This window comes from Crotalus tigris, unplaced genomic scaffold, assembly GCF_016545835.1.
Source record: "Crotalus tigris isolate CLP2741 ecotype Arizona unplaced genomic scaffold, ASM1654583v1 scf7180000019642.961951, whole genome shotgun sequence".
NCBI lineage: Eukaryota > Metazoa > Chordata > Lepidosauria > Squamata > Viperidae > Crotalus > Crotalus tigris.
This window is the reverse complement of record NW_024097636.1, coordinates 903,289-925,502: the sequence shown is the minus strand read 5'-3', so window position 1 is coordinate 925,502 and position 22,214 is coordinate 903,289. Positions and strand designations below refer to the sequence as shown.

The following is a 22,214-nucleotide window of genomic DNA, read 5'->3' as shown; positions in this document are numbered from 1 at the left end:
AGAAAATGAGATACCAGCTCAATTTAGTTAGAATCTGTGACGTCTGACTGAAAGGTTCCGTTCTTTAATCCCAGATGTATGAGAACTAGTCAAGGGTGCTCATAACTAAAAAAGGAGGAGACGGTTAATAACTGTGATCTTGACATACATAAATTCAAATATACATATGTATTTGCCATGTACTTAAATGCACCCATATATCACTAGTTGTATTGCTGGACAATTAGCATTCATGTGCAATTTAAGGTGCCAGTTGTCACCTAAAAAAGTCTCCATGGCATAGGGCGTTGAGGCACCACTTGTCTCCAATTATTTCTGCCTATTCAATTCCAGTTATTTCTGCCTATTTCTGCGTATCCAATAAGAGACACTTAGGGACAATCCAGGTACCTTCATTTAAACAATGCCACCTAGTAGCATCCAGAAGCATACCTTCTCTATCAATGAGTCTGCCCTCTGGCACAGCATCTCCCCAGAGGGGCTCCGACCCTACAAGGTTTTCTAAGTTTTCGAAAAGTTTCCTTTGCTCCAGGCCTGAGGTTGTTGGTTTGTTGAACAATGTGTTTTTTTGCAATGGATAATGTTATTTAGGCGTACGTTTTTTTTCCTTTTCTTTCTTTTTTTTTACTTCTTTGAACTATGTAAGCTGCCCACAGTCCTTTGGGAGCTGGGTGGCCTTTCCAAATCTACATAAATATGTTCATTTTTCTCAACTTCAGGCTACTGCTGAGAATAAAACTGTGGCAACTGAACACCTATGGAAACAAGAGATGAAGTGGGGCAAATTTTCACCTACAAGCTCTGCAAATTTCATGTAAACACATCAGTAAATCACTTCTGTTACAATTTTGGATTTAATGGGGTAGAAAAAATTTTAAATTTTAGTAATAGGCTCAGATCTTAGACAGGAGCAACACTGTGATCTTGGCCAAGGTCTCTTATGGAAATGTTCTAGAAGGCATTCATGGAAGAAATTCCATATTTGAAAACTCTGACCTTAATCCAAACGAAATGCGGTGTCAAGATCAATAGTTTTTGTAAGACAGATCCAAATAAGGTATTCTCTGTGGACAAATCAACTTGTACAGGATATGTTTGGTTGAAGTGATTGCTGCTAGAGGAAGGGCCATCAGTTGCAATTCCAAAGCTTCATGTATAGGTTTTTGTCATTTAATGATGGTAATTGTACCAGAATTTCCTTTGCTAAAAAATAGCTACCAGGATTTTTAATTACTGTTATTCCTTTCATACTTATTCTTTACAGCTCATCCAAGAATGCTGATTGATTTTCATATAGCTATGGCGATCTCTAGTGGCCAAAAGGGACAATTGGAACAAAAATCTACAAATCCAGGGAGTTTAACACTACATCCCACCATTTAGTGACAGCAGTTTCAGCATTTCTGGCTGATGCCATTAAGGGAATCCCCACCGTTGTTAAATGCAACATCATGTGGTAGCCACATGTAATTCTGAGCTGGTTGCTGAGCACCTGGATCGTGGTCATGCAATTAGGGAGACACTGCAAAAGCCACATCTTCAAGGATTGGTTATAAGTTCTACTTGTTCAGCACAATTATACATTCTAACAGTCACTGAAGGAGTAGTTATTGAGCAAGAATTATTTGTACTTCTCCCAGCAAAGAAGGCAAATGTAGTACACATTCTGGTGTGCTTATTTAACCAGTATCTCTTTAATAATAAAACTTAGGTGAAACTCAGATCACATTCTGGGTCACTGACCTACAGGCTAAGGAACAGTCTTCTCTCCCTTAATGTCCAGTCTGGCTGGCAAAACATTAACCTGCTGCTAAACCTTTTCTAAAGGCTTGACTTCATCCTGACGGAGTCTAAAGAATAAATGGAATTTTCTGGCAGAGAAGTGCAAACAGCATTTTGGCTTTGGCTGTTCAGCACTACAGGTTAGAGGCTGTGGAGTGTTAAGCAACCAATATATATCTTTAATGCTGGGAGTTACAAGATATAAAATATGAGATATAAAGAGATATGGTGACACCTTTATATGATTAAATTAAATAGGAGAGTCAGTTTGGTGTAATAGTTAAGGCACTAGAAACCAAGAGACTGTGAGCAGTGTTTTTCAAACTTGACAACTTTAAGATATGTGGACTTCAACCCCCAGAATCCTTCAGCCAGTTAAAGAATTGTCAGTTGAGATGCAGAAAACAGCCACGGAAAAAATTGCGCACGGGTTCTTTAAGGCAAAGCACGTGATGATCCGTGCCTCAAAAGCGGAAGAGGATGGAGAAAATTGGGAAATTGGTGATACTTTCTCTCTTGTGTTTTAAAAGAACAGCGATTGCTTTTCGTAAGGCTATTGTTGTCGGGAGCATTCTGTAAAAGTCAGGACTGATTGAAAATGAGTTGGGTGGATTAAAACTGCTTATAATTTGGAAGATCTTGCCGGGAAGGGTAAGTAGTTGGAAAGATGATCCAAATTAAATCCAAGGAAAATGAGCGGGAATAGAAACGTTAAATTCCGAAATCGTTATGGCTGGATTTATACTTTCATCTAAAAGTAGACAGAAGGCAGCATGGCGTAGCTTGCTTGAAGCCTGCTACAGATTTTTTTGATAACCTAGTAACTAGTTTAAATGATGCTTGCTGTTAAAAAAAGTTGGGAATTTTTACTCTCCCATCTTTTAAGCAGAAAAAGAGAAAGCTTCTTACAAACATAAATTGATTCCTAGTTCAATTAAAGCTAGGGGAGGTCTTAGGAAATGCGCACATATCTTCAGGACAACAAGATTTTACATTCTTTTCAAGATTAAGCTGTACTGCTAGAGCACGTGGAGCAAAACCCACACACAATTGCGCCTTTCAAGCTTAGCCTTTCTTGCTGCTGGGATCCTTATTTAGTAGATTATTATAGCAGTGTTGCTTACACTTTTATACTGAGACAATGAGACAAACTCATACACTGTGTAGTTTATTTGCCTGTACTCTAAATGTGAAGATCACAAAACTGACATTCTTAAACTACTTGCATTTTCAATTCGTATTATTTGTTCAGCAACTATTCTTTGTATTTGGGGGTGAGATACATTTGTTATCATCACAATGAAAATAATAAGCTTAATAAAATTTATTTCGTGGTTGGGCAAAAGCGAACTCTTGATTGTTGTGTAAGTTCTCTGCCTATAGCCTAAGACACTTTCCCAGATATCACATATGTCCATGAAATCTTTAGGTGTAAATAATGTCATTACCTCTTGTGCAATTAATAAGTGGCCCATGAAGGAGGTCTGAGAAAATAAGGCAGTTCCAAGTACTGTATTTATTGGTTACAACCTCCAAAATCAAATTGTGCAAAAGCAAGTCATATTCCTTTAACTTACTGGATATAGGAATACTATTGCTACATGCACATATTTTTCTCAAACATCATAGCAGTTTAAAGTAGCTTTTCTATTATTAATGAGTAAATAGTATTATTTTTGTAAATCATGTTGGATCTTGGAACATGTATAACATTTTTATCATTTGTTTTGTAAATCTTCTATAGCACACAATGTTGCATACCTGATTTAGAAGTAGATGAATTATATAGTAAATATTAATTCAAACCTCTTTTTCTTCCAATAGGACGATTAAAAAACTGAAAAACAGATCTTGCTACAGTGGGTAACTTCTAAACAAGATACTTAAGAAGGTACTTTCAACATGTCCTTTACAGAGCAGTGTTTTAAATATCGAAGTCAAGAATCACCTATATTTTATAAACCAAGGTTATAAAACCTTTTCATATTATAGTTGATGAACTTCCACACATATTTAACATTTTTCACTTGTTATTGCATTGAAAAATGCTGTATTGCAATAATAATTTCAAAGAATCTAGGGCCTCTGTTGTGTATTTCTAAACCAAAATCAAATAAATGCCTTTATATTTTGATTTGATATATGAGCCCAGAATATTCAAGTACACTTCCCCTTTCCACATTTATGTGAACCTATTTAAACATTCTTCATTTAAAATATATTGTAATCAAATAATACATGGTGCTTTGGTCCTAATTCCATTAATACTTAAAAACATGCTGGCTGGCTTTGAGAATTGCCTTGTTTTTCTAGGAAACTGTTCAAAGTTTAAATTGTGATATTTGGATGAAATGTGGGCTGAATGATCTTTTCAGGCCATTGGACTTTGATATAAGAATTCCAGCATCTTAAAAAAAAACAAAAATAAAACCCAGAATTGATCTACTAAGCACTTTTAGCCATTGTTCAATTACCCATAATGCAGATTATTCTATCTATAATTACAAAACACAAATACAAATGAAATTTGATCAAGTTTTTCTTATTTATCTTTTTTGTGAGTTAAAAATTCACAGCACAATTTTTGAAAGCGTGTTTATTCACATTTCAATAAATAAATGTTCAGTCTCTACCTTGAAGAAAAATTGAGGAAAAAATAGAATCCAGCCTAAATTCCATTGCCAGCAATGGACAAAAGTTAATAAATAGTGCTTGTCTATTAAAAATCTGTATGGCAGTACAGACTGAAGATAAGAAGGCTACTAGGGCTAATCTATACTTCAAGACTAATTTATGGTACCAAGTCTCAGACTCTGCCACTTCCAAATCTATGATTGTGTTTTCTATCTCAGAATTCCCTGCATATTGAAAAAGCTAAACTGGAGAGAAACATCCTTGTATGTCATCAAAAACAATCATTGAATCCAGGAAGATTCTGAATTTTATAATAGTTCAGCCCTTGAACTGTGTAATTCTGAATTCTAAAATGTACAGAAGAGCAGATTATGGTATCATTTTCTAAACATGCTACCTGAATGGAATACTAGAAGCTTAATGTACAAACCTTAGAATTCTTCACAGAAGAAAGTAAGGCCTTCTATACGGCCTTTTGTATATTATTTCCTCACCAAAAAATAGTGATATTGCATTTAGAACAGAATTCTTGTCTAATTTTAGAAAATCTATTTATTTCATTTTATGGAAGTGAGATGCATCAGTATTGCTTTTCTTTTGGCTCTTTCTTGCTTTCTGTTGTGTCAGGCCACAGACTCCTTTGAGGTCCATTTGGAATCAAAGTGACAGAAATTATTTCAACAAAGTGGTGGAATAAAAAAAACATCCTGAATTATCCTCATACTCACTTCCAAAACTCTTCAAAAAGAACTGGGCCACTTCAAGCCATGCACATCTTATGATTAAAATTGGTATCAGAGAAACAAATCAACACGTAAAATGGCAATGCTTTACAATTAAGTGAGCATATATAGCAGTCTAATATACACATAAGCTTCCACCTTTAAGGAAAAAAATAATTACATAAACAAACTAACAAATTATGAATTTAATTCTGCTGCTCTTCTAATTTGGGTTAGATTCTTCGGTGCATTTTTTCAGCGTTTTAGAATCCTGGAACTTTTCTGCAAATCTTTCTCTTGCTTTTTCCCAGTTCCTTTTGTTTTTGGTACCAAGAATCTGAATATCTTCAGCAGAAATAGGCATACTTGCACCTAAGCCTGCATGCTTTCTGTGTAACTGAAGTTTGATCTGTTAAACATTAAATTTGTATAAATTAAATTCAATAAACATGCATTCTATAATTTTAATTATTTTTTTAGACTTGGAAAAACACAGTTATGTGCAGAACCTAGAAATAATATTATTACTTTGCTAAAATATTATTAAGGTATTGTCGATGTATATTCATGCTTTGCATATACAACTCCACCAGTCTTTTGGGGCACTAAGACATCCAAAATGGCCATTGGGAAAATATAGAAACATATAGCCTGGTATACTTTGTTCTTCTGGCTACACCTTCAAAATATATTCAGGCTACAGAGAGAGAGGAAGATGGGGAAGTTGCACTGCATAGTACACTTCGATTTTACCAAATATATCACAAGATCAGACATTAATCAAAAAAATTCCTGTCTATAAGACTAATTTGTTCTAACAAAACAAGTAAATATGCCATGTCAAATTTCAAGCATATGTTTCAATCAAGTGGACTACTAGTTCACCATTTAATTTTATCATACATGGAAAACTTTTCAATTTTCTTAGACCTAACATGAGTTTAGCAGTCACCCTTCAGACACTGAAGTTTAATTCCCAGTTTTCCTCATAATCACACCTGAAAAACTAAATTTATCACCTCAGACAAAAGATCTTTGAAAGACTTTTTCAAATTTAATCATCTTTGTGTCTTATTGCTGTTTCAAACCAGATTTCTTAATTTCTTAACCCTGTTGCATATCATGTTAGCATTGACAGCCATGCGTATCATGCATGCATATCATGTTTCTTAGGCTTGTTAGTAAGCAGTAAAAATGAAAAGATCACTGAGAAATTTGAATTTGTTTGCTTTATCAGTTCCAGTAAATGTAATACAGTGCAGAAACTATATCCTTGCAAATACAATTTCATATGACATCTGTGCACAGAATGCTTTGCTTTTAAAGCAAAACTTTGCATCTGGTCAAAAATGGCAGTTATTCCAACTCCATTGTTCATAAGCCTGTGTGTAGGATTGTGCAAAACATTTCAAAGAGTTATTTTGCAAAGCAAGCAATGCATGAATAAAGTACATTTTTCAATTATTGAAACACCATTTTAAAAGGTTCACAGATGCCTCTGCATGTATACAAGTGCACAGCTACTTTACTACAATTGTTCCCAGGCTGTTGGGAGATAGCTGCACCAGCCTTACAAAAGATGCAGCTTTTGTGTTAATGATTGAAGACATACTTTGCTATTGTTCTGCACATTGTAAAAGCATCTCATTGGAATGGTTTGCTCATCCACACTACATTGTCAGGATGGTCAGTTCCCAATCACAGATATTTTTAATACTGAGTAATAGTAGGGATTACAAAATGTTGCATGTATGGAACAAGCAACAGTTGTCCAAAGCACGTGTGTTATGTTCAGGCAGAGACTGGAATACATATTCTAGGTCTGGGCCTGAACATAACACACAACCTTCTGAGCAGAGCCGATCTGGTTGGGAAACAGAGGAGAAAATGCAAAACCATCAATATTTGCACATAGCAGCAGTAAAGTGCATGTACCGGAGAATAAGTTGATGAAAAGATTGGGATGGAGATCAAGTGGGCAAAGATTGGATGTGCCGTACAATGCAGCAATGGCAGGGAAATAAGGGAACAAAAGGCACTGGACAAGTGAGGAGGGGCAGATGGGCTATGGCAGGAGACTGGTAGCTACAAGTGAAGGAGGATACTGGGAACTCATGAAAAGGGGTGGAAGGCAGCCAGGTATCTTGCTCTTGAATTCACATGTAGCAGCAAAAGAGATAAGCTGAGCACATGGGCACAGGGAACAAGATGGGCAAGACATCATATTATACTTGCTCATAAGACCCTTGAAGATTTTTCCAAGATGAAACCAGAAACATTTAAAATGTTTTTTATTAAGAGTTTCAGTCTGGATAAATCATAACCCGCTCAGAATTGGCCAGCTGAATTTCTGAAGTTCTTTTTGGCAGGTATAGAGGCTTAGCAGTATCTGAATAAGCAGCAGCAAATCTTAGGCTTTTCTCCAAGGGAATTTTGATGGCAGAAAATATATGCCTCTGATAACCCTAGGTAACTAACTAGAGGGTTGTACGCCCAAGGTTCTTTGGCGCTAAAATCTAGTTTGCATTATGCCCTAAGTGGTTATAAGTGTCCTTACTTAACAACCCTAATTGGGAACCAATAATTCCACAGTTAAGGAAAGTGATGGCTAAATGGGAAATCACATGACTGCAACTGTTTTCTGTCTGGAAAGAAACAAAACTAGTCAGTTTCGCACTTTCAGCTTTTTCCATAATGCACCTGTAGCTTTCAACCTCAGGCTGCTGATGGGATTGCTTTGTTTTCCCGGGATAGAAGAGTAAATTGCTTACTCTCTTGCAGTCCCTTTCTGTCTAATCTTTCTACACTGCAGGGAGCTAAAAAAAAAAAACCCTACAGGTCCAGTACAGGATACTGACTATAATGGTGATCATGTGACTGAGGGACTCTGTAAACGTTGTAAATAGCCTAAAATTGGCCATAAAGTTATTTTTTCAGCACCGCTGTAACTTCAAATGGTCACTGAGCGAGTGGTCAGTAAGTGAAGACTACTTGTATTGACTTTCTTTTTTAGATAATTCAAACATTATGATAGATTTATCGATCAGATTATGTTTTGATTGAAGAAGAAAAACCTGGAAGGATACATGATTGTTATCTTGAAGTATCTAAAGGAGTGTCATATAGAAGACAAGGCAGAATTATTCAGACTCCTCCAGAAAACAGCATAAAAAAACCAGATTAAATGACAAGGAAGTAGATTTAATTGGATACCAAGAAAAAGCCCTAATGGTAAGAATTAAACAATGGAACAGCCTGCCTCAGGAGATGAACTGTACTTTACTGGAGGTTGGCCATGTGCTGTTCAGGATAAGATAGTACTGGTTTCTTGCAATTGGGAGAGGGTTGGATGGAGTGATCTCCAAGATCCTTTCCAAGATCATGATATCCACCTTTTCTGGCATTGCCATTTTCATATTATTATGTGTTCTCAGAAATCCCATATGGCAGAGATTTGCAAGACAAGTGCATTCTACAGCACAAGTATACTTAAAAATAAATTCTACTGATTTAAACAGGGTTCTTTCTTTTATAAATAAAACAGAATTAAGATGTTATTTATATGAGATTGTTCACAAAAATAAATAAATAAATAAATAAATAAATAAATAAATAAATAAATACCGGATCTTTTATTCCACCACCACTCTTTCCAAGTCCTTCTCCTTTCTTCCATCCCATCTTCTCCAATATTTTGTGTCCTTTGTTACTCTCACTAATTTCCCTTCAAAAGTAAAACAACAAACACAGAAAGGCGAAGTTGGAACAATAGTTTAAATTTTTATTCTTCGTTATATTTTAATACTTATTTTGAAAATATATTTATATATAAAATATACCTTCTTATGCAAGGAAATATCTCAAAATAGCAGAAGTAACATACAATTGCAGCCAAAACACGTCACCAGCAAAAAATATCCAGATGAGCAGAGATTAACACCAAATAACATTAAAATAACAAAAAGCAATACTCCAATCAAGGAACTGCTAAACAAGCTAACAGCAAACCACCCTACCAAATAATCACCAAGACCACTCCCACCAACGCTGACAGGGCAAGCCACTAGACCAGGGGTAGGCAACCTCGGTTCTTTTATGACTCATGGACTTCAACTCCCAGAATTCCCGAGTCAGCTATGCTATGACTCAGGAATTCTGGGAGTTGAAGTCCATGAGTCATAAAAGAACCGAGGTTGCCTACCCCTGCACTAGACTATAAAATGAGAGCAATTCCCTACCATACCCTACAGCACTGATGAAGTTATCTAGTTTGGGTAATAAAAACAAGAAAACAACTAAGCTCAGAGAGCACTAAGAATCCTTCATGCAATTATAATATTTTACAGTGCCTATTATTCTGATCATATTATACCAATCCTGATTTCCAATTAATGCAGATATCAAATTCTTATCAGACACAATTTAAAGTGCTTGTCTTTAAAATAATTTTAATCTTCACTATGACTGCAACATTGTTTGATTTGTTTTAATCAATATTTGTAATGTGCCTATTTATTTTAGATATTTTTTTTTAGAGAATTGAATCTTAGGCTGTGTTGTATATTAGTGTAACACCTAATTATGTAAAATAAAAGAAACCAACCAACTTACACATGTATAGAGGCTGGAGCATCATCTCTATGAAAGTTCCCTTCACTTCCAACTGTTTCACGGCGCTTTCCTGCTCTGTCTTTGTAATTTGGATTTTTCACAACCTTATCAACTTCATATTCTGTATTCTTTTAAAAACAAAAATAAACCTCATAAATTAAGTGTACTTTTAAAATCTTAGTTACATATATTGTCACAGGAAATTCCGGTAAAAATAGGGCATGAAAAATCGTAAAAAAAAAAGTAAATTATTTATATACTTTTAATTTAGAAAGAAATGATTAGGAGGGATAGAAAATGGCACAGGCTCATAAAGTATGCATAATAAAGAGGAAGCAGAAACACATTATTCCAGATTTGCTTTGTAGTCCTTGACTTATAACAACAGATCCCTAAATTTCTGTTGCTAAGCAAGACAGTTAAGTGAGTTGTGCCCCATTTTATGACCTTTTTGCCCCAGGTGTTAGGCAAATCCCTGCAGCTATTAATAGAATCTGGCTTCCCCTGTTGACTTTGCTTGTCGGAAGCCATCTAGGAAGGTTATAAATGATGATCACATGACCCTGGAACAGTGCAACTGTCACAAATACATGCCAATTGTCAGGTGCACAAATTCTGATCATGTGACCATGGTGATGCTGCTATAGTCGGAAGTGTGAAAACCAGTCATAAGTCACTTTTTTCCAGTGCTGTTGTAACTTCCAATGAATTGGAAGTCACTAAATGAATTGTTGTAAGTCAAGAACTACCTGTATACCCACATACCGTAGTTTTTGCCTTTAAGGCTTATTTGTGGGTTTTGAGGAGCTGATTATTTGCAATAGAAAGCTAGGTATTGGATTAGAAAGGTCTCTGATTTTACTCAGTAGGTCTGCTTTTACATTCTTAAGTTATGATAAAAATGAACCCCTTTAAAAGGCAATATTGTGTTTATAATGATGGTGTAGACCAGTGTTTCTCAACCTTGACAATTTTAAGGCATGTGGACTTCAACTTCCAGAATTCCACAGCCAGCAATGCTGGCTGTGGAATTCTGGGAGTTGAAGTCCACATGCCTTAAAATTGTCAAGGTTGAGAAACACTGGTGTAGACACTGTCAGGGCCTTTGTCTGTGGTCTAATCAGGCAAGAACCACTCCTATAAATTTGTGTTAAACACTCACATAATCATGAATGGGGTATAATTCATGCTTAGGTGAGCAAAAATGACTAACTCAAAATTATTAAATGAGCTCCATGATTGAATAAGGACTTGACCACATGTCTCCACTGTTTCAGTCTAGTATGGGTATCCTGATTCTTATTTGTAGTACATCTCATTCTGTATTACAGACTCGATAACTCATAATTGAGGCATATCGGAATAGACAAAAGAGTTCAAATGCTTTTTAAAAAGTTCCAAAATGCATTATTAATTAAGAATACATTTAAAAATAAATCTACCTGTAAGCCATATTTTACACGTATTTGTTTTAATTCTTTTCTTCTAACTAATTCCTTTTCTTCTTTTGACAATGCAGGGACAACTGAAATACAAAGGAATTCATCAAATAACAAAACCAGTAACTGCCTGTAGATAGGAATCAAATTAGCTATGTTAGACTTAGTGCCTATACTAATGTATTAATCTACCTCATAGTACTAACCAACATTAGTGCATCATCATTTATGAGCAGGTGCTCACTCCTTTAGATATTTAAAATGGGCAGGATTTTAATTGTAGAGACCGAGAGGAAGAGGTTGAGTATTCCCTTATCAATTAGCAAATGAAAAGGATAAGAATGTATTATTTGCTAAACATACTCACTGTATTGAAAGTCCTATAAGAACAAGCCATTCTATGCATCTGATGAACTGTTGCTCACAAAGGCTTAAGCCCTAATGAAATTAGTTAGCTTTGAAAACACTTCCAGATTCAACTAACACAATCTTCCCCCTTCCATTATAAAACCTGTGAAGGAGCTTAAATTATTTACTATTTCTTCATTTATTTATTTCTGACTGATGAAGGACTAAGCTTTTATGTTCAATTGCTTTGAGATGAAAAGGATACAAGTGTATATTCTTTTAATTGTCAGGGAGCTATCTACATATTAGGACAACATCTAACACTTGATACTTTTTAGCTTCACTTATAATTGAAGATGGTAATAAAGGAGCAATAAGCTCACTATAGAGAATACTGATTATCTAAATCAGTGGTTCTCAACCTGTGTGTCGGGACCCCATTTGGGGTCGAACGACCATTTCACGGGGGTCGCCAAACAAGACTGTCCGCCATTTTTTTCCCCTTTTCTTTGGCCACGCCCCTGGCACCCGGTGATGTATAAGTGGTTGGGGGTCACCACAACATGGGGAACTATATTATGGGGTCGCGGCATTAGAAAGGTTGAGAACCACTGATCTAAATTCAGCTTCTTGTTATATTACTGTCTGGTAACTACTTCAGTGGGTAGACTGGTCGATGAACTCCTATATACTTTCTTTTACAGTTCCCAGAATATCAGAAATCATGCTATCAAAATTTAGCAGCAAATTGATAGAAAAACTGAGACATTATTTCTAACCAATTTTTATCATCAAATAAAATATAAAATATGTCTGAGAATAAGACTAATAATAAGGAACCACCTCTCGCTTGCAAAAAAACACACATGTAAGATTCCAAAATCAAATACTACCCATAACTTCCTGCATTATTACCGAGATTGCTGTGGCTCCTAGTCACCCACACACAAATGTAGCCCTCCCCCCAATGTAGAAATAAATATTGTCTTGAGCTATCTGTAAAATGTAGCTTGGTGGCTCTTATGCTAAACTGACCACTGAGAGTGATGAACCCAACTAGTAAGGAGGCAACGAATTGTGTTTTCCTCTAATATATCTAGGATGAGATTAGATGCAGCATAACAGCTGTCAATTGACTAAAAAAATATAAATATATGCCTATATATTCCACATCCTGACAGACAATTTGAGACTCTAACTGAAAACAGAGATGAAAAAATTAAGTTTGAAAACTTTCAGTTCTTAAATTCAGTCTGCTTGTACGGCTAAGACCATTAGGCAAATATCATTGGGTTGAATATTTTGTGCATTAAAAACAAAAAGCTTCAGTGCTGAAAAGATCCATCTGTTTTTTTAAATATTAAGACAACTTTCAGCAAATCTCAGTAACTACTAAATATCAGCATTTTCAGTATTCTGAAGAGTGTATGACATCTTATAAATCTAATTTATTTATTAAATAAACTCATTTTCTTTTTCATCTTAAGACTCTATACCATGCAACTCTAATCATGACTTCAACTTTCTATTATTCTCTTTTTATCCCATATGGGTTTTATAATATATTTTATAATATATTGCCTCATAAAAAGATCTTGAATGTTTCCTATCATTGGATGATCCTCATATATGTCTAAAAGTTTCCGAGGTTGATCAATGTACTTAGTGATTTTTTTTGGTGAGCTATGTTAAGCTTAACTATACAATATTATTTTCAATATAATATTTTGTTTTAACTTTTCTTTAGAAATTAACCATAATATTCCATTACTTACTGGAAGGTTCATTTTTCTTATCAAGGCGAAGATGGGCTCTGACTTGCCCTGGTTCACATCCATCACAGGTTTCACTACCAGGGTGTATATGAAAAGATAGTACAGTTTCTCCAATCTTCACTTCATCACCGTGTTCCAGAACATGGGGCTCACTTTTTGTTTTAGGCTGTAAATAAATGAACACAGGAACTAGAAAGCAGACAATTAAGTGCTAACAAAAGAGCCAGGGACCATTATTTCAGAGAGAAAGGTATAGGGAGTGTGGTATGTGACCCAGCAAAAACATGCATTTAGCAGGGTCACAGCTGAGCAGAAATGATAGAGAAGTGGCCATTTCAAGAGGTGGGCAAAGGTAGGGGTCAACAAAATCAGCCAGGAACATATCACATTATTATACTCACCTGCAGAATTTGGTTTCCATTAACCACAGTACCATTCTGACTGCCTTGATCCACAAGAACATAACTTTGCAACTCATGATCAAAGTATACTTCCACATGGAACTAACAGAAAAATCAAATATTTTGATAGCAAGTACATAAATATTCTAAATGTTTAAAATGTAATAAATCATTTTTCTGCTGTAATCTTCTCTTCAATTACATAAAAATCCTTGAAGAATTGATTACCTTGCTGACAGAGGCCTCTGGAATCTGCAGGGTATGTTCCATCCCTTTTTCTCTGTGAAAAGAAATAATTGTTGAAGTCTGGGGATACATGCCATACAAATTCATTCAGAAGCAAGACTAGCCTCAGAGGTTCATGGCATACCCAAGTTCATTAGCAGAATCCCTCACTATCGATTATGTCAGCATTCCTTTAATTGCCTGTTGGAAGCCTTTGGATTACCAGAGCCATACTTTTTAAAAATTACCTTCTGAGAGCTGTACATGCATTAGACATATACAGTAGTGGCCAAAATTGTGGAAACCTTTTCGGAAAAGTGAACAGTAGAAATGCCACCTTTGGTTAAGTTTCCACCAATTTTTCTTCTAATTTCTTTATAACTGTAGCCTTGTTCACTTAATAATACTATTTTACATCACTTTCTGGGCAACCAATCAACTCTTTGCACCATTATTTGCACCATTATTTTAATTTTATTACGTTTTACAAGATCACTAAATGAAAGAAGAAAAAAACCCAACCAACTTGATAGCGATCACATAACACAGACAAATGTCCTCCTCTCAGCTTCAATACATGACATCAATAACTGAATCCTACTGTGATCTGATTGGCTCATTGCCAAAACAAGATGACACCTAATGGCTCTCTAAACACTCATGCTCATTGGCTACAATCAGATGAAGGAACTACCTGATATCAAACTAAGCAAGTTGTGCTTCCTTTTTCTGGTTATTTGGCTATAACTTTTCATAGAATACAGTAGAGATAATTGAACAAACTATGTTGCATTACATTCTTGATTAAATTATTTTTCCATTGATATATAATTTATGGTACTACTCCAAAAAAAGGTGGTGCTATTAGCCATCAAACCTCAAAAATATACTTTTCCCAAAAGGTTTCCACAATTTTGGCCACTACTGTAACTTTGAATTTTGAGGTTAAAATTATTTTTAGTAAAATAATAACTTTCACATTAGAAAAGTTGAATGCTGAACTTTTAGTGCTTTATTTGGTTAAATAATAAATAGTATGTCCTGGTTCCATCAAAATGGAACCAGTTTGCCCATCTCTAGGTACAAATTGATTCTTCCCCCCCCCAGTTCATTGCAGAGCATTAGAATCTAGTTATGTTCATAATTTTCTATAAAACCCTAGTGTAAAATTGAATTAAACAGTAATAACTGTGTCCTGATGAACATTACAAATGGTGCTGGGTGCAGCACTGTTTGAAATGTCCATCAGGACACAGTTATTGCCAATATTATCCAGAGACATCCAATAAATCCATCAGTGGACTTAGAAGGAATTATTATTAGATGGGTGTAGGGTTTAGATAGATCACCTACACACACACACACACATTTTATCATAGCTGGCAAACCAGATTCAGGAGTCCACCAAAATGCCTTAAAGTGAGATGATAAACTAAGAGAAAAACCCCAATGCATCCAAATGGATGCAAATGCCTTTTATGCAAGGATATGAGTCTCTACCTAAGCAGCAGTAAGGAAAGAAAAAAGAAGAAATGTGGACATAACTAGAGGATGTTTTTCTTCATCTGTTTCTCCTGAGTGCACTTCCTACATATACATTTATGTGTACATGCATCTGTTTTTGTGTTTGTATTTTAAAGAAAAAATCTGAATGATTGTTTTAAGAATAGTAAATCTGTACATTCATTATAACTAATACTTATACAAGAAACCAGGTTCATTCAAAATGGACTCTTAATTAAAGATGATCATTAAAAATAGTACAAATATGAATAAACAGGATGGAATTAACAAAAAAGAAATCTAGATATCTCATTAACAATTGTGTGGTACCTTCCAATTGTGGCAGGTTTCACAGCTGTGATGATATACAAAGAGCCCATCTGCAGTACTGGTGATCTAATTACAATCACTCTGATACAAGGTGGCCAGATCTTGTCTTCATCTAAATAAATAAATCAGTATCAAGCTAAGAAAGAGAAACTTCCCTGTATTATGGAATCTTTATCTCCCAAAGACAATTAGAAAACACATTTGATTTTCAGCCATTATATATCTGGAAGCAATATATAAAATGTGTAACTACGTAAAAATTAAAATATGAATAATGCAACCATATCTACAAGGGAAAAATTGGCAAGTTTATTTTCTCAAGCTGCAGCCATTAAAGACCAGTGCTAATCAATGTAACTCTAGAGCAGGGGTTCTCAACCTTGGCAACTTTAAGACTTGTGGACTTCAACTCCCAGAATTCCTCAGCCAGCTTTGCTGGGAGTTGAAGTCCACAAGTCTTAAAGTTGCCAAGGTTGAGAACCCCTGCTCTAGAGAGATACATCTTGGTTACATGCATATATGGCAGGGGTGTCAAAACTGCTGGCCCGCGGGCTGGACAAGTCATGCAGAAGCCGTGCCCACCCCATTGCCGGCAATGGCAAAACAGTCCCGATACGTCGCGCAACATCACGTGACGTCGCGAGTTTGACATGTCTGATATATGGGAAAAGAATATAGCAGTTAAAATAATTTTAGAGTAACCAAAGCAACAGAGAGAACTTTCATCATTTCAATGTGCTAATCCTAAAGTGATGCAATCAAAACTTTGCTAGATTAAGTGAAAGGGGCAATGAAGAGAGCTGCTGTATTTGAGAGGAAAAATGGGGAATGCATTTGTAGATGTTACACTTATTGTTAATCGGAACATTCAGCTACATGCTCAATATATTTTCTATCATTTTTCCTAACACTACAGAGTTGTCCAGAACTATGAGATGGGCAGCGTATAAGACAGACAGACAGCCAATGTCTTGCAATAGCAGTTGCTGGAGAACATGAATGAGGCAACGCCATTACATTCATATGGACTTCCCTTAAGTATCTTTAATTAGCCACTGAATGAATAGAATTCCTAATTACTGTATATTTGCTTCTTATTTAGTTAACAATTAATGGTAGTAACTGAAAGATGGATGATTCCTAAGGGTCTATATTTTAGAAGTCAAACCAAGAAAGGCTGCATAGGTAGTCTTCAACTTACAATAGTTCATTTAGTGACTGTTCAAAGTGATCAAGCGCTGAAAAAAGTGACTTATGACTGTTTTTCACACAATCATTCCAGCATCCCCGTGGTCATGTTATCAAAATTCAGACCCTTGGCAACTGACTCATTTATGATGGTTGTAGTGTCCTGGGATCATGTGATCACCTTTTGCGATCTTCTGACAAGCAGAGTCAACGGAGAAGCCAAATTCACTTAACAACCATGCTACTAACTTAACTGCAGTGATTCACTTAACAACTGTGGCAAGAAAGGTCATAAAATGGGCCAAAATTCACAACTGTCTCGCTCAGCAAGAGAAATTTTGGGCTCAATTGTGGTCGTAAATCAAGGACTACCTGAATTGTTCATTTTCTGGAACAGTCAGCAAAAAAACCAGAAGTGATACTTACTTTTTCTCGGCAGTAGACTAAATGTTATTGAATTTTTTGTGAACTTTAAGTACTTTTTAAAGAGTATTATCATCTTAATAACTAATTTATATCAATAAACATTTTATATCCACATGTAAAAATAATTTTTCTGAAGCTACATTTTCAAATCCATATTTACTTTTTTCTATCAATATCCATATAAACAGCAATATGCACAGTAAGTTTTTACTTGATATATTTTTCTAATTATGGATCGTACTTAATTGCAATATTCATAAGCAAGACACTGGGTTATTTTATATACTTCGCTGAAGAACCTGATTTTAACAGTTTTGCATTCAAATGCGTATAACTCAATTTTCTGACAATTATTTTTATCATTCCCAATCTGCAAATATTATTCCTAAATATCCTTCATAAAAACCTTTAATTCACCTTCGCTGTCCACATCTTCTGAATTTACAGTTTCTTCACTTGTCACTTCATTTTCACTGCTATATTCCTCCTGTTCAGTGTCTGTGATTTCACCTTCTTCTGGCTCACTTTCTGTATCTGTTTTATTATCTTCTACAGTAGCAGTAAACTCTGCATTTATACTACTTCTGTTGGCAGTAATGGATTCCTTGGACTTTTGAGTGTTTCTTGTATCAATACCCACTTTAGCCTTTTTCACATCTGGAAATTCTTCTTCTGGAGAACTTGGTTCATTAGTGGTAAAAAGGCAATTCAGATTGCTAGATGATTTTTGCTCTTCTGTGTTCAGATTCTGAAGATTTATAGAAAAAGGAAAACTTGAGGAATTTAGTTAAGTTTTAAAAATAGTGTGTGTATGTATGTGTGTGTGTCTCTCTATATATAGACACACACACACACACACACACACAGAGAGAGAGAGAGAGAGAGAGAGAGAGAGAATTAATCCTAATCTTAAACCACACACAATCTTGAAATAAAAATTAATCCTAATCTTAACACACATACACACACAGTATATAGCTGATAAGAGAAATAACTGATCACTTTAACCATTATGGCAAAACATTTCACAGCATTTTAGCCTTTACATTCTATTACTATTCTCAACACTTTTTTTTTTCTTTTTTAACAAATTGTACCTTGCACTTGGGGATGTCATTTTCCTCCTAGCCTTTTGCCCCCAATCCATTTTCTATATTTTTCTTTAGCCCAGTAGTCTCTTAGAATAAAAACAGCTGGCCAAATAAGCATCATTTCCAAATTCTGTCAGGAATCTCAGGAAAAACAGTTATAATTTGTCTTTTAATTTCTTTTCTTAGGAAAAAAACATTTACCTACTTGAAGCTCCAACTTCTTGATCAAAGAGAAGGGCAGGGAAGACCAATTGTTTCTTTTACAGAAGTGAGTCAATTATATTCTGGATAGAATTGTCAAGCTATTTTTTTGTGGGAGAAAGACTATCAACCATTGTTCTGTTAATGCTTTCTGGTTATCTACCTATATACTGCTAAAACACTTGTTCCCATAACCTTTAACTGGACAACATGCTGCATTTTGTCAACAGTATTCAACCAAGGTACCTCAAATGGGCTAACTTATAAAAAGCGTCCAAAATTCAGGACCTATCATTTCCAAAAGAAAGAAATTGTGCCTGTTTCAGTGCTGCTTGGGCTGCTGCTAATTTATTTTATATTCACTTTTAAGAATACAAATTCTTACAATGAAGCCATAAACAATTTAAGTTCCTTGTTTTATCTACTACTCATTTTACTTATTGTTATGGTCAAAAATTACTTACCTCAAAAAAGAGAAGCAATGCATAATTTAGGACAAAGTGTAACATATAGAGAGACCATAAGTGTATTTTGCAAATTATCTGAAGGAACAGATAATTTCTGATGACTTACACCTAAATGACCTGCCTTAATCTACCTAAAGACAAAAAAGCAAGTAATAAATCAAATTGCCTCCCAATGATCAGTATAAAATTTTAAAAATCATCAAAATAATTTTATTGGTAGTATGGTTTATTGGGGGGCATAGTCCAACTCAGCATTCCAAAAGGAAGCATCTTTGTCAGTTCCAATTGGCCTTGAGATAATCAGAAGAAAATCACAAAATAGGCTTCACTGAATTATCATGACATCAAATATACAGTAACTGTTGCCATAACTGCTCTGTATTTCAAATTATAATCACCATATTTTCCTGAAGAGAAGACTTTTTTTCTCAAATCATTACCTGTGGGAGGGCAAACGCAATTTAGTACACAGTACCACAGCTATATAATAAGATCCACTGAATTCAGTGGATCTTACTCCATAACTTGGAGTAAGAGCCACTGAATTCAGTGGATCTTATTATATAGTAAGCATAGGATTTCTTATACTTTCAGTTCAGAAGGAAGGCCTCTACTGATCCAGTTCAACTAAATAAGGATCCCAATTTTCACTCCCCCAATGGGTATGTCCAGTCTGAACATAACAGCAATTTACGCATACTCACCTAGCAAAAAGAGTCATAGAATTCAATAGGATTTACTAAACATGTATAGAGTTATGCCTGCTGAGCACAAGTGTCTGTAATTTCTGTCAGAGCATGCATGCCTGTGTGAGTGATCAACACAATTGCTTGGTATATATACTTACAAAGGAGATCAATAAACATTGCCAACAGGGAATATTATTTTACTGCATTTAATTATAATTTGGTTATTATTACTACTTTTTTTCTCTCAGAACATATTATTTTTATTATTCATATTAGTTATGCATACCTTCTGATGAAAAAAAGATTGCAGGATGGTTTAAACACCAATTGGTATTGCTAATATACCCAAGGCAATTTATAGATTTTTTATCTTCACTTACAATCTAAAGCGGACATGTCAAACTTGCAATGTCACATGACATCGTGCAATATATCGGGACGGTTTTGCCATTGCCGGCAATGGGGTGGGCGCGGCTTCTGGATGACGCATCTGGCCCGCGGGCCGGCAGGTTGACACCCCTGATCTAAAGGGATTACTTTAAATTCAGGGACAGCTTTCTTTTGGGTAAATATCTCTGTTCCTAATACTTATCCTTGTAATAATCACTTCCAGCTTATGAATTATACTACAATTTTACAGAAACATTTTATATTCTGAATCCTATGGGTTTAATAGCTACAGTAATTGTTTCAAACTGTTTCACCACCTTTATTCTCATTTGCAAAAGCCTCACATTAAATTTATTTACAGCCTAATCTACTGCTATTTGAAATAATCTATAATTGAATTGCCAGTATTTCATATTTATTTACTAGACACCAAAAAGAGGTTAATATAAATATAAATGCACCACAAGGTGCCTTTTTATTAACTAAAAATCATTTGCTAAGTAAATACCTTGTGCTCATTTGTCCTACAGCATTCTCCATCTCTTCGTTTCTTTTTGCCTTTTCTGTCTCTGCTGCTCTGAAGAGTTTCAGTTCCATAAGATTGTAGATCCACTCGAGAGTGGAACTGGTATCGGCCACTTTCAACATCACAGTAATAATATATTCCAGTGGTTGGATCATAATACAGCTGATTTTCCTTTAATAAAGTTAAATACGCATCATAACTATACATCTGGTATTTTATACACGTTACTATGTAGTTTGACAGATATATACTACAACAACACTTGGCAATTCATTTGATAAAAACACTTTGCAAGATATATAATCCATAAAAGCATTTGATATTAAAAAAAATGATGTCATTTGACTCAAATGATTCTTCTGTTTCCTCTCACTGTATACATCATTCCAAATCCTTTCTGGACAATTGTGGACACTCTGGAACAAGTTCTGCAATACTGTATATAATGTGTGTGAAGCAGTGGGAGGCATAAAATAAGTCTTGGTATATCTGCAAAAAACCATCTATGTAATGTTGAATGCAGTTCTTGATTTAAGTTTGATTCCAGCAGTGCAAGTAAAGTTAACGGCAAGATTCCTCCTTTTGTTTGGGTAATAGACACCACTGGTGGCTTTATCTTCTACTGTATAAATTACTGTAATTCACTTTACATAAGACTGTTCTTTAAGATCGTTTGTAAACAGTTACTGTATACTATATAGTAATTTCACTACCTATATCAACTGATTTCATAACAGAATTCAAAGTACTAGTTTTTATAAATAAAGTCCTCTGTAGCTCCAATATCTACAAAACCTTTTATCTCAGACAGATTCTGTCTGCCTAATCTGAGTGAATACCTGGAACAGATTTCCCCCTAAGGCAATGTTTCTCAACCTTGACAATTTTAAGGCATGTGGACTTCAACTCCCAGAATTCCACAGCCAGCATTGCTGGCTGTGGAATTCTGGGAGTTGAAGTCCACATGCCTTAAAATTGTCAAGGTTGAGAAACACTGCCCTAAGGTGAGGGTAGTTTCTACTCTCATCGACTTTTGGAAGCTTGTAAAAACTAGGGAATTTTAGAAGGCCTCTGAGACCTAATTGTTATGGAATTGCTGGCGTATAATACAATCCTTCTTGCAGTTTTTTGTACTCTTTTTACGTTGACTGTCATTCAAAGAAAAAAATGTGAAGAGGAAAAGGAAGAAACAGTAAAAACAGATAGAAAAAATAAACTTTTTTCTAATGTCTTTTTTCTTCATCTCTAATTTTTCTTTTTTTCCCCACATTTACTATATTTTTTCTTTGAATATATTTCTTATTATATATATTGGCTATGTCAATATATAATGTACATATTTTTGAACACTTCTTAGAATCCTTCAAATTGGAAGTGGGTACATAATCTTTATAAATGAAGCTTTACTATTAAAACAAGTCTGACTTTTATTACCCTCTGTTCAATATTTTTGGATGAATTACTTT

General features: G+C 35.0%; 1 protein-coding gene, 1 long non-coding RNA gene and 1 other non-coding gene across 4 annotated transcripts in view; 2 read left to right on the top strand and 1 right to left on the bottom strand.

Annotated features, from left to right (window-relative positions):
• Window positions 1-2,246: 2,246 nt before the first annotated feature.
• LOC120317397 lies at window positions 2,247-20,892 on the top strand. Of its 2 annotated transcripts, XR_005559226.1 has the most exons (4): window positions 2,247-2,433; window positions 3,607-3,673; window positions 18,662-18,743; window positions 20,753-20,892. It is a non-coding gene; the product is annotated as an uncharacterized LOC120317397 (long non-coding RNA). The 2 variants fall into 2 exon arrangements; XR_005559225.1 differs by lacking the exon at window positions 20,753-20,892 and having other exon boundaries at window positions 18,662-19,535.
• Window positions 3,260-3,392, top strand: LOC120317421. Its single transcript, XR_005559230.1, has one exon. It is a non-coding gene; the product is annotated as a small nucleolar RNA SNORA47 (small nucleolar RNA).
• Window positions 4,304-22,214, bottom strand: part of AGGF1 (angiogenic factor with G-patch and FHA domains 1) — a 28,442-nt gene continuing 10,531 nt past the window's right edge. The window contains exons 5-14 of the mRNA XM_039363980.1: window positions 20,731-20,919; window positions 17,802-18,132; window positions 15,771-15,882; window positions 13,941-13,992; window positions 13,713-13,814; window positions 13,312-13,477; window positions 11,192-11,274; window positions 9,750-9,877; window positions 8,763-8,862; window positions 4,304-5,547 (exon numbers count right to left, since the gene is read on the bottom strand). Coding sequence (XP_039219914.1) covers window positions 5,362-5,547; window positions 8,763-8,862; window positions 9,750-9,877; window positions 11,192-11,274; window positions 13,312-13,477; window positions 13,713-13,814; window positions 13,941-13,992; window positions 15,771-15,882; window positions 17,802-18,132; window positions 20,731-20,919 — 1,449 coding nt within the window. The 3' untranslated portion in view covers window positions 4,304-5,361. The remainder of the gene's footprint in view (window positions 5,548-8,762; window positions 8,863-9,749; window positions 9,878-11,191; window positions 11,275-13,311; window positions 13,478-13,712; window positions 13,815-13,940; window positions 13,993-15,770; window positions 15,883-17,801; window positions 18,133-20,730; window positions 20,920-22,214) is intronic.